Below are 12,669 nucleotides of genomic sequence, written 5' to 3'. Positions count from 1 at the left end.
GTGTAAATCAGTGTATTGATAATGTTACATAAGACAGATGACTGCATGGTGTAGGAGTCACAAGTCATCTATACTGGTAGACAGTATAGTATAAGAGTGCTTGGTCTGGAGAAGCACAAACTCAGAATTTAGAATGTAACACCATGGATGGGGGTTGGCTTTACTGATAAGAACTGATTTCTACCCAAGTGAAACTTTTTTGCAACACTATGATATGAAAGACAGGGGGAAAAATCATAAAGCTCTAATCTATACCTTGTGGTTTACATGCAGCTCTTTGATGATAGTTAATAGCTCACTATTCTACATTAGGATTTACACTTATAAAATGCAAGTAACAACAGGGTCTCTCTGACAGAAGCAGTAACGCACAGACATATTTACATTGTATGCACTTTGTAATCTGAATAGTACATGTGCTTTGCAGCAGGCATTTTAACCTCCGGCGCTCCTTCGTGAGTCAAAACTTCCACTCGACAAAACTCCGATCTCTCTGTAGCAGGTCCATCAATCACCAGAGGTACTTGACATTTTTATGGTTACCTGAAAATTGTTGGAGGCAAGGAATGCGGCAGCCGGTGCTTTTAAAATCATGTTGTATTTGAAAACATGGCACCCCCTTCCCCCCTCCAAAGTCAGCGCCCAGTGCAATGACACAGATCGCACCCCCCTTAGAGCTGACCCTGCTGCTAATCTATGCTATTCCGTGTAACAAAAAAACTACCTTTAGGTTTAAATACTGGGTAATAACAATTCAACATTAAATATATATTTACTTTAACATATGCTTTCTACAATCAATATGTCAGGCCAACTGACTACTGCCTTTCTAGTACATTTTCATAATGAACAATCAAGCATAAAACAGTTATCATTGGATTGTCACAAAAAACAATTCAAGCAGTTGTACTGAGCGTACGCTCTCCATAAGGCAACTACCTGGCATGAGTCATAAAAGTAAAAATGTATACAAAATTACACTTGGCAAAGCAAAATACTCTATCTTATAAGAGAGGATTATTGTAGTGCATATCTTCTATCCCCACAGTTTGTTTGGTTGGCTCACCAACACAAAAACCCTTGCGTGATACAGTGATGTGTGAAATTAGATCTAACGAAATACCTGCCCATAGGGAATAGCACAGTGTAATAATGATGCATCCTTAAAAGCTGATTGTCTTTAACACATGATTTTAACAATAAGTAGGTCAGGCCTACTGACTTTGTCATAAACTTTCATAATCAGCAGATCAAATCTATTAAATCTGGCATTACTTTTCCTAAGAGGCCTTTCACCTTTAATATTGGCTTTATACTTTGCTTAGCTCCAGCCTATTCAAGTGCACATAAATTAGCAACCATCATCCACAGAATTATACAATTACAAATATATAGAAAAAAAGCAGCTTGCAAAACTATGTAAAACCCCTCCCAACAGGGCCTAACAAGAATAGTCACAATGAAAATCTCCAGGGTTTGTTAGAGGGGATGGTTAATGTCAAAATCATTGCCTACCACAGTAATCTGTGAGATTACATGAAACAAAATACCTGTCTATGTCCTGTAACACAGTATGATAACAACCAGCTGTTAAAGCCATACTGGCTGTAATATATTTTTTCACAACTAATTAGCCAGACCAACTGCCTCTGTCATAATGTTTAATAAATAATCAATAAACACAAAAGGAGCCTAAGGGGGTATACGGTCATGTCGCCCCCCACTCAACAGTCTACAAACACAAGTCCCGCTTCAGGGCGGAGCACGAAGCATGAAGCGGTCATCTATACGTGGTAGTGGTGATACTGACGATCGCAGTTATCACCGGGACACGTGACCGGTTGTCGCGTGATCCCCTGAAGAGTGGGTTGCAGGTATGAGGGATGACAGCAACCACACGGTCCGGTGGGAGACACAAATGAGGCGAAAACAGGTTACCCTGGCCGCCCTGATGAAGTTGCATAAATAGGCGGCAACAAAACATGTCGGCTTGTGAAAATGGCTTAAATGAAACCATTTTTTAAGTGAGGACGCTCACGGCGCCAAATACAATTACATTTAGCAAGTGAGTGATACCTCGTTTTAAAATTGAGAATTGCATTTCTTTTCTCACGGGGACCAGTGGGCACTTTAGTGACACAAGCACTGACAGTGCATTTACACACGTTTTTTCACTGTTTCTTTCCCTTTTCTCACCTTTGAGAATTCTATGAAGCAGTACACTCTTTTCTTTTTGGGCAAGAAAGTTACAGAGGATGATGATAAGTGTGTGAGCTGGTGAGTACCAACCAGCAAGCATCCCCTGGTGTTACTACCATGCGGTACTTTCTTCTTTTTCTCACATTTTTTCACAAACTTTGTGTGGACATAACAATCTTTCTTTCAAGTGAGATTGGGTGTATTGACATTTTTATTTTAAATTGAACAATTGGACACTATGCTATTGGTAATGTGCCTTGCCTTGGAGGATGTTTTGTAAGTTCTTACAAACTCCTCAGGTGTCTTTAGAATATATTCAGTCGTTCAGAATTGATCAGATCTACTTGTGTTAATAAATAATCAAACCAGAACCATAACTTCAAACATGAGGTTTCCAGTGTACCAAATGGTCATATATAGCATGCTACTACTACCAACTGGTGCCTACAGTTTTGAGTGTAAGCTTTTCCACAGGGCAACCATCAGACACAGTCACACGATTAGAAAGGTTTGCAAAATTATAGTTGGCTAGGCAAAATACTATCTCCCATAAGACGACCCAACAAGGATTCTGACATAGCAAACCTTTTTTATATCCATGGTTTGACACACTAGGTGACTAACATAAAAATCATTGCATGCAACATTCCATGTAACAAAACACCTATATGTAGGATTTAATATAGAGTAATAATAATCAAAATATAAATGCTTAATGACTTTAACATATGTGTTTCACAATAAATAAGTCAGTCGTAGTTCTTATCTCAGCATTTCATTATAAACAGATCAGACTTATAGACGTGATTGTTTGCTTACCACCATAACTAGCTCAGGCCTGCCATAACAAGTATAAACTTTACCACAAGCCAAAAAGTGCAGTCCGAGCAGTCATTGTAGTAGAAGCACACTAAGTCAGCTCAATCAAATCTTGTACTCAGGGGAACCATTATTTGGGGGAAGCCTAAATACCCCTATCTTAGTGGGACTCTGAAAGCTCTAATTTACTGATCACATAAGGTCAATGACAGTTGCATTGTCAAGCTAGACCTAAAAACCCATGTAGATTAGTGTAGCCCTGGGTTCTCAAGCACAAAACTGCACTATGAAGTCTAGTGGTAATAAATGTCCTCCTCTCAACTGTGCTGCCGCCAGACAAAAAAAACACTGTACTTTTCTACATATCTTAGGCACTTTTAATAGCATTACAGTGTCATGTGTGTGACCCTGAAAGTTCAGACTCAGGCAGCCTTACTCTTGCTGGCTCAGGCAGCTGGATTAATAAACAAAATGAGCACACCTGAGTGGAGAGCTAGCACTTTTTTTCTGGAAGCACACAACTTCAGCCCAATCAAAACATGTACTCCTGGCAACCAAAGCTCTGTCCTAGCAGTGCTTCTTAAAGACTTTTTAGGTTGATTACGTAATGTCTGGTGACAGCTGCACTGTTAAACCAAGCCTAAAAGTCTTATTGAACAGTATATCTCCTTATACCTAATGAACTCACAATCAATTTGTTATTTTCTCTGTTTCATTACCCCCAATTTGTCATTTTCATTTTCTCCTCCCACTCCTTTTTTCCCACTCCCCTACACCTTTAAATTTGATTGGTCTAGTATATGTTCTACATAATAAATACAGACGCAAATGTTACAATGGGATATGCGGCCAAATTTGGGTTCACTTTTGTCACAATGCAGTTCTGAACAAAGATTTTGGTAAGGGTCTATGGATGTGCCCTTATGTATTTTAAAGCAGGCACATTGTTTGGACAACTCTACCCCGTGGTGGCGGAAACCAAGTTGGTTAATTACCTTCTAGATTTAGCACTTCCTGCAGAAATTAGAGGGGTTTCCATTATGGCATAAATCTAAATCTAGTCTTTAACCTTTGTTGGTGACACTGTGCTTCTTTGTCTGGTAGTAACCCATAAATGAATTAACTTTTCCCAAAACAATATTCTGCACAGGAAAAGTAAACTATCTGATCCTATACACCTGTCAATTAATTATTCAATCAATTGTTTCTCTTTTTTTTAGAGAAGAGCAGGCTACAGCTCTATGGGAACTGGGGAATTTGTGGATCTTCCCAAGGCATGGACAGAGCTCATTTTGTTGGCTCAGTGCAAAGGAAAAACCCAAGAAGGTACTGTCTGTCTTTTAATTTCCTTAATCTCTGCCCAATTCACAAAGATTGGTGTATAAGTGCATGCTACTTGAACCTAAGTTAGAGCTTGGCGGATGTCCTGTCCACCTTAGTACAAGTACATTATATCCAAAAACAATTGTAGGAAGGCAGCTGTTGTATCTGTCATGTTTGTGACATAGTACCCGTCCGACAATTCTTAATCAGGCACTTACTCTTGCGCACTTGTGGGTTACTCTTGGAAACTGGTAATAAGCTATTAGTGATCCACAGCAAAATCTTTGTGAATCGAACCCTCTGTCTCTACAGTAGATATGATCATTTCATTAGTAATTTCATGTGAATTTATTGTGATGATATTAAAGCAAGTCAACAGTCCTCCTGTAATATTTACGATTTCACCTGAGAATGCACGTGCATGGACATCATGTACATAAAAGTCTTTAACAGATTGAGGAGCGACCATATAAACAGCTCCATTGATGCTAATTTGAAATGATTTACTCTTTAGCCTCCTAATAAATATTTTAAAGATGGCTCCTTTACTCTTTTTCTTTGGCTTCAGTGTTTGCTGGGTTGCTGCACGAAAAATCACTGTTCGGAATGTAGTTGTAAATCAGAACATAACCATTGAATTGCACCGCTATGTAACAGCACTGATTACTGGAAAAAATAAATTGAACTAAATACTCACCTCGATTACTTCACAGTGTGCCTAACACTGTCTCATTTCCAAGACGTGTTTGGGCGCCATGTACCTAGGATGGCCACCCAGTCAGGTCCTTACAGATACTAATTCCAGGCCTGAACTTTTCACTTAGAAATTATTTAATCTCAGGTGTGTTACTACAATTACTGCAACTGAAGCATAACAAGACTGCTACACCCAGAATGCATCAGGACATTACATAAAGCCCAGGGTGGGAAATAGAGTCCGAAATGACCTGGAGGGATGTGGTGACTCTACATGTGGAAAGCAGTATTCAGGCATCCCCGCCATGCATTCACTTAACACTACACCATCATCCATGAGTCTAACTGCAAGACCTCTGATGTTTGCCCGAGGCATGGTTTTTCCATTCAGTGATCTCCCACGGTGGTGTCTGTGTTTCGTCCAGAAAACCAGGGCTGGTAATTCAAATGCTACTAGTGGGCCTGCAGCACTGATTGTGCCAACCACACGAGTAGCCCCAAAGAAATGTCTCGGGCCTGCCACCACAGTGCCTGCGCGCAGTTTGCTAACTGCCATGTTGACCTGGCCAGTGTACCCACTTGCCAGGCCTTACCCTTCCCTTTTCTTACACCTAGTACACCCCTATGGTAGGCCCAAGGTACCCCCTGGACAGGGTGCAGTGTATGCAAAAGGTAGGACATGTACTAGTGTGTGCAACATGTCCTGATAGTGAACTACTTCCAATTTCGTTTTTCACTATTAAAAAGCTATCTTGCCCATAGGACAGAATGGGGAATGCTGTGTAACATGTTTACCTGCATATCTTCCCATAGGAGCGAGATAGAAACTTGGAGTCTGGTATGCCTGAACTCAGAATTTAATAATACATATCTTAGGAATGATGGGTTTTATTAAATACTGTGTTTGAAAATAGCACTTTTAAAAAGTGGCTATTTTCTTGTTCAACCTTTCTGTGTTCCTATGCCTGTTTGTGGATTGACTGTCTGGTTTGAGAGTGACAGGGGCTGGGGAGGCTCCAGGAGTTTGGGTGAGTCAGCAACAGGCTGAATAGACCTATCTGCATGTGGAGTGGTGCGTGGGGAAGCACCTGGGCCTGAATAGGGCTATGCCTGCCTTCCACAATGCTGGATCCACCACCTGTGGTGCATCTGATGACCCTGGCCAACACTGACATAGGAAGAAGTTGTGCACTGGCAGGGTGCACCCAGAACTGGTTTGGACTGGGTCCAGGAGTCCAGGACCCCTCACACATAGAGAACAAAGACTTTGGGGGTATAAAAATGAGAGCTGAAAGCCCTGAACTTTAGACTACTTTGGAACCAATGAGGAACCGTTGCTGACGAGAAAAGCTGAAGAGCTGGAGGAGAAGTACTGCACTTGCTGTGTGTCTGGAGTTGGCCTGCAGTTGCTATTTCTGCCAAAGGAAGGACAAGGGACTTTGCTGTGTGCTGTTTCCCCCTGCTTGACAAGGACTTTGCTGTGAGCTGTGTCCTGAAAAGAAAGTCTCCAAGGGCCTGAGAAGAGCTGGCCTCCTGTTGTGGAAAAACAGGGACATACAAGTTTCCAAGACTACTTCGTGATCAAGAGGAACCTGTTGCCAAAGAGGACAGCCGAAGAGACTGAAAAGAAGTACTGCCCTTGCTGTGTGTCTGGGGCTGGCCTGCAGTTTGCTGTTTCTGCTGAGAAGAGGATCAAGGGACTTTGCTGCGTGCTGTGTCTCCTGCTTGAAGAAGGAATTTGCTGTGTGCTGTGTCCATCTGAAGAAAAGTCTCAGGCACAAAAGGACTTCACCCCCAGCTTCCCTGACTTCTTTGCTGGAAGTGCTGACCTGCCCAGAGGTGCCTGTAACTGTGTGTGAGGCCCTTGCAGCTGGAAGCACGACACAACGAGGGAGAAGCATGACGCCGCCATCGCATCGCCAAGGAAGCGTGTCACCGCTGCTCGCCGTTACATCACCGGAGAAGCGTGTCGCTGGTCTGAAGCATCGCTAAGAAAGCATGTCATCGCTGCCTCTGTTCGCCATTGCATCACTGGAGAAGCGTGTCGCAGGGCCTTTCGCGGCTCAAGAAACCACCGATTTTGCTGCACGGCCGTCGAGCGTGCAAACAACGCATCCACGTTGACGCATCGCTCCAAACACTACATTTTATCAAATCGCACTGGATCGTCGCAACGCATCGAGGCACCATCTTGTGGCATTGCAACCTGAGCAGGAAGAATTGCCGCATCGCCTTCTCTGCTACTCTTTTGTTCTGCGTTACGCATCTAAGGTACTCTGAGAGAAAAGTGTTGCATTTTCCATCTACAAGGTTATTTTTGCAACAACCCTTTTTAAAGACATTCTCCTGAGTGTCTGTATGTTGGACTTTTGTCGATTTGGTCTTGTTTAGTTTAGATAAAGATATTTTATTTTTCTAAACTGGTGTGGTGTCCATTTGTGGTGTTTTCACTTTGTTACTGTGAGTGCTGGTACAAATACTTCACACACTGCCTTTGGGATAAGCCTGTCTGCTCGTGCCAAGCTACCAAGGGGGTGAGCAGGGGTTATCTAAAGTGTGTATCCCCCTTACCCTGACTAGAAGCAAGGGTCCCTATTTGGACAAAGGTAACTACCTCTGCCAACTAATGACACCCATGTCTTACAAGCCTAAATAACAATAGATGGACGGAATGCTGAACAATGTCAAACATTCATCCCCAGTCCAGAGATCTGGGACTAAAGTCATCATGTTTTTGCTCCCCAAGCCATTCCAGTTGGACACTGCCTTACACAAATCAGCTTGGGCCTGCTCCCCACGGGAACAATCCAGCCAGAACTGCCAGGCAAGGTCCTCTGTAGACCGGAAACGAGCATCCTAGGACCGGTTTCGGGGTATCACCCCATATCAACCAGGATAACTTGACTCCAGTGGAATGGTACGCACGGGGCCCACGTCTGGGCATACCCTTTGCACTTAGGGTGACAAATGCAAAAAGAACAATTGATGAACAGAATGCTGAACAATGTCAAACATACACCCGTATTACAGAGATCTGTGCCCAAATCCATCATTTTATTGCTCACCACACCATTCCAGTTTAGACCCAGCCATATGCAGTTCACTCTTGTCCCTGCTCCACATGGGAACAATCCAGCTTGAACTGCCAGGCCAGGTCCTCCCTAGACCGGAAACACACACCCTAGTACCAGTTCTGGGGTATAACACCTCATAAGTCAGAATAGCTGGAGTCCGGTGGAATGGTGAGTGTTAGAAATGGTGGTCTCTACTTGGCAATGGTTTGCTCCTTTGTCCAAATAGGGACTTTTCATTCTAGTCAGGATAAGGAGGCAAGCCTTCTAGAATTACCACTACTCACCCCTTGGTAGCTTGGCACGAGCTGTCAGGCTTACCTTAGAGGTAATGTGTAAAACATTTGCACCTGACACACAGTAATACAGTGAAAACACTACAAAAGGACACACACAAGTTTAACCCTTTGGATGCACGGGCGGATTATGAGTCGGACGGCCAGGGGCCGTACGATTTGCACACACGTGAAATTTTTCCGCACTGTGGGAAAATGTTGGCCGCGTTTAAAGGGTTAAAAAAACATACCCAATATTTATCTGTGCAAAACAGGACCACAACGATACATTTCCAACATACAAGGATTGGAATCTGTACTCTGCAAAAATAACCTTAAAAATGCAGGTCTTTGAAGGCGGTAGCTCCGTCCGGTGCTACCGCAGTGCTGAAAACAACCAAATCCGCCAGGGTCGGTCAATTGCGTTGGTGCAGACTGGTGTCGATGTCAGAAGGCTTGTAAACAGTACCTTTTTGTTCCGGTTGACCACGGTGGTGTGTTCTGACAGTGGCAGTCATCAAGGCTGTGGTGTGAAGCAGAGTGGTGCATAGTGTGGTGCCCACTGGCAGCAGTGCAAGCAGCGGCTCGGTGGTGGCGCCGATTATCATTGTGGGTGAGACCAGGGTTGCGGTTTGAAGTGCAGCGGTGCCCTCTCTGGTGCTGACGATCACAATGCAACCTTCAGAAGCCATTGCAGATTGGCGGCCGATGGGGCTGGTGTCAGTGGGCTGCGGATGCGGTGTGGGGCGGGACGGTGCTGCGTGTGACTTATGAACTGTGCCCCCAGACCACAGTGCAGACCACAGAAGCAATTTAACTGGCCATTGCATCGCCAGTGAGACCAGGGTGGCACAGTGAAGCCAGTTGGTGCGGAGTGCGGTGCCCACAGGTCGTGGTGCAAGAAGCGGCTTGGTCGAGGCGGCGGTGGTCATGGTCGGTATGACCAGGATTGCGGTGTGAAGGGCGGCGGTGCCCTCTGTGATGACTTCCAGTCATGGAACCCCTGGCGGTCTTGGTGACGGCCTTGGGGTCTGGTTTTCCATCTGTGGCAACTGAGACACACAGTCCCAGAGGCGGTACCCAGAGGTAAGTCAAGTCTTTGCTGTCCCTGAGACTTTATGAACAGGAGGCAAGCCCTCTTTCAAGCCCTTGGAGACACTTAGCAAACAAGTGAATAAAGTTCAGTCCAGTCCTTTCACTGTCCAAGGCAGAAGCAGCAACTGCTGGCCAACCCAGCAAAGCAACAACACAGCAAAGGGGCAGTACTCCTCCTGGCAGTTCCTCTAGCTCTTCTTCTTGGCAGGTTCCTTGATCCAAGCAAATCCTGAGGTCTGGGACCCAATATTTATACTCAGTATCTCTTTTTTCACTTGGGCAGAGAGTGTCTATGCTCAGTCCAAACCAGTTAGGCCCAGCTTCCCAGCAGGAAGTGAAGACAGCATTGTCCAAGGCAGACCAGACCCATTCATGTGCAAGGAAATCTCCTCCCACTACTCTAAATGCAGCTTAGGTCTATTCAGCTCACCCGTTGTCACTCAGCTGAGGCACACAGGATGGCTAAGCAAGAAGATAACTACTTTCTAAAAGTGGTATTTTCAAATACAGAACATAAAAATCATCTTTACTAAAAGATGCATTTCTACATTCCCTTATCCTGTCTCAATGGGAATATATACCCATAAGATGTTATAAAGTATTCCCCTGTCTATCCTATGGGGCAGATAGCCTTTCAATAGTGAACAACTAATTACACTGTATTTCACTATCAGGACATGTTACACACACCAGTACATGTCCTACCTTTCACATACACTGCACCCTTCCCATAGGAGTACCTTGGGCCTGCCTTAGGGGTGACTTACACATCATAAAAGGTAAGGTTATTGCTTGGAAAGTAGGTTCACTTGCCGAGTTAACATGGAAGTAAAAACTGTGCGCAGACACTGCGGTGGCAGGTCTGAGATACCTTTACAGGGCTACTTCTGTGGGTGGCACAATCAGTGCTGCAGGCCCACTAGCGGATTTGATTTAAAGCCATGGCACTCCCAGTGTACTTTATTAGGGATTTACCAGTAAATCAAATATGCCAATCATGGAAACACCTATCCATAATACAATTTACAATATGAGCACTTACACTTTAACACTGGACAGCAGTGAGAGTGTGCACCGAGACGCTAAACCAGCAAAATCAGGAGGTCAGAAAGCAAAAAGACAAGGGAAACACATCAAAAGATGCCAGGTCTAACAGTGAGTATGAGACCCACGTCTGGCTTGTCCACTCACATGTACATGACTTATTTTCTGGCTTCAATGGCTTTACTTGTTGGTAATTGGAAGCAAGGGGCTTGGTGAATGTATGGGAGGAAAGAGGATATTTAGTTCTGGCAGCAGAAAGCATTCAATCTTGCTCCCCTTTCCAGACTAAAAAAGTAAGGGTAGAGTCGGGGACAAGGTTTGGCTGCAGCTGTAAAATCAGGTCTGATGTTTCTGAACCTGTTGAAATCCCATTGCAGGAACACGGGATCAGTTTTGATTAGGGGTGGGGGGCAGATTTGGCAGTGTTTTGACCAGTCTGCATTACGCTTGTAACGCAGAGTTCCAGCCAAACTCCGCTAAGCGCGGCGTGATGGAGTTTTTTCTCACGTACCACTTATCAAAGGTAAGTTGGCAAGCGTGAGCAAGAATTGGCATCCCGTAGCTTACATTTTGGGCACTCAGGAAGATTTTCCAAACCCAGGCGGTTGCAGGCAAAATCTATCTAAGCAGCAGCATCAACTAGAGCAGCAATGCCCTCTGGCATGCCATGTGGTGCCGCTCATGCTGATCTTTCAGCTCGGAACGAGCTCCTGGTACTGAAACTCACGGCCATGTGCCGATTTCTCCTCGAGTTTCACCCACCCTTAGTCACGATCAGGTGGAGCAGAATTCTATATGGTAATTCCATTTTGCGAGACTTGTAATCAGGACCTGATTATTCAAGATTTGGCTTGCATTACAGTTTTAAAGTGTTCTGTATGATTTATCATTCTTAGGTCTGCTGCCTGCCCAGTTTCATCTTGTGGCAATGGCTGCCACCCTGTGGTTGGATAAGGAACTGCTTTCATACTACTACTGTAGAAACCAGGGGGCATATTATCAATGGGGTTTATCTCCGCTTATTTGGCATTAAAAGCCAAGAAAGCGGAGATAAAATTATCTCCCTATTACCTAGCTGTCGCTAACACCAGTTAGCGACAGCTAGTAGTAGATAGCGACCATCTTGGGCCCCACTTTGCATGTCAGAGAAATTTATCACTAATGACATGCAAAGTGGGCGTGCCAAGATGTTAGCGACTGGAAACAGTCGCTAACATCGCTATCTCCTATTACCAACTTTTGGAGATATTCGCGCTAAGCGCGAATATCTCCAAAAGCTAACACCTGCCCTGAGCAGTTCTTAGCCATGTTATCCAATGGGAAGTGGATAACATGGCTAAGAGCATTAGCTCGGTAATGCCTGAATATCGCTGACTTTTCAGCGATATTCATGCATTGCGGCCGATTTTTATCGCATTTGCGATAAACCTTGGTAATACCAAGGTTTATCTGCGATAAAAATCGCCGCAGGTCGGCGATACATTTTTGTCTCTAACCAAGCAATAGCGATAATTATCGCTATTGCTTGGTAATATGCCCCCAGGATCATATATTCATGAGTAGCCCACATAATGCCTCATCTTCTGTTTTTTAGGTCTGGCATTAGCCAAGACCTTTTGATTTTACTAAAATTATGTATAATATAGTTACATAAAGGGGCTTTCAGACCCCTCTCTTCCTCCATTCGTCTGTTGTGCCATTTACATTTTGCTTCCGCCCACTACGCCGTACAGCATGAGGCAATTGGTGAGCCTACTTATGTCACTGGTTAAATTTACTTTGAGTGACTGCATTTTCTTTCACAAAGAGCACATCCTCACACAAGCTAGTTCCCTTCAGTGCCAATGGCTTTGTTTTTACTTTGTAATTACTTTTTTGTTGCCTTTGTGTAGAGCTTGATGTGATAGCATAACACTTCTGATGGAACACAGGGCACATTCAATCTTTATCAGATCCCAATTTCTGCCAATGCTGTTGTAAATTCCTTTTGGAGTGTTTTGCTTTTCTAACTGCCGCCATTTCACAGCATACCAGATGTGTCCATTTGAAACTGTTCTGTATTGTCATCCACTTTTACTTTTTTCTTTCTCTCCTTCTTTCTTTTCTTCTCTCCTTCCTTCTTTCTTTCCTTCCTGCCTTCTTTCTTT

The 12,669-nt window shown here is 44.0% G+C and overlaps 1 protein-coding gene across 1 annotated transcript in view; it reads left to right on the top strand.

Moving 5' to 3' along the window:
* The window catches only part of TMEM232 (transmembrane protein 232), a 762,630-nt gene that overhangs the window by 186,263 nt on the left and 563,698 nt on the right, over nucleotides 1-12,669 (top strand). The window contains exon 4 of the mRNA XM_078677355.1: nucleotides 4,239-4,344. Within this exon, the coding sequence (XP_078533481.1) occupies nucleotides 4,239-4,344 (106 nt within the window). The remainder of the gene's footprint in view (nucleotides 1-4,238; nucleotides 4,345-12,669) is intronic.

Source organism: Lissotriton helveticus, chromosome 2_1, assembly GCF_964261635.1.
Source record: "Lissotriton helveticus chromosome 2_1, aLisHel1.1, whole genome shotgun sequence".
In the NCBI taxonomy this organism is placed as follows: Eukaryota; Metazoa; Chordata; class Amphibia; order Caudata; family Salamandridae; genus Lissotriton; species Lissotriton helveticus.
The sequence above is the reverse complement of the archived record's forward strand: the minus strand, read 5'-3'. Positions and strand labels throughout refer to the sequence as shown.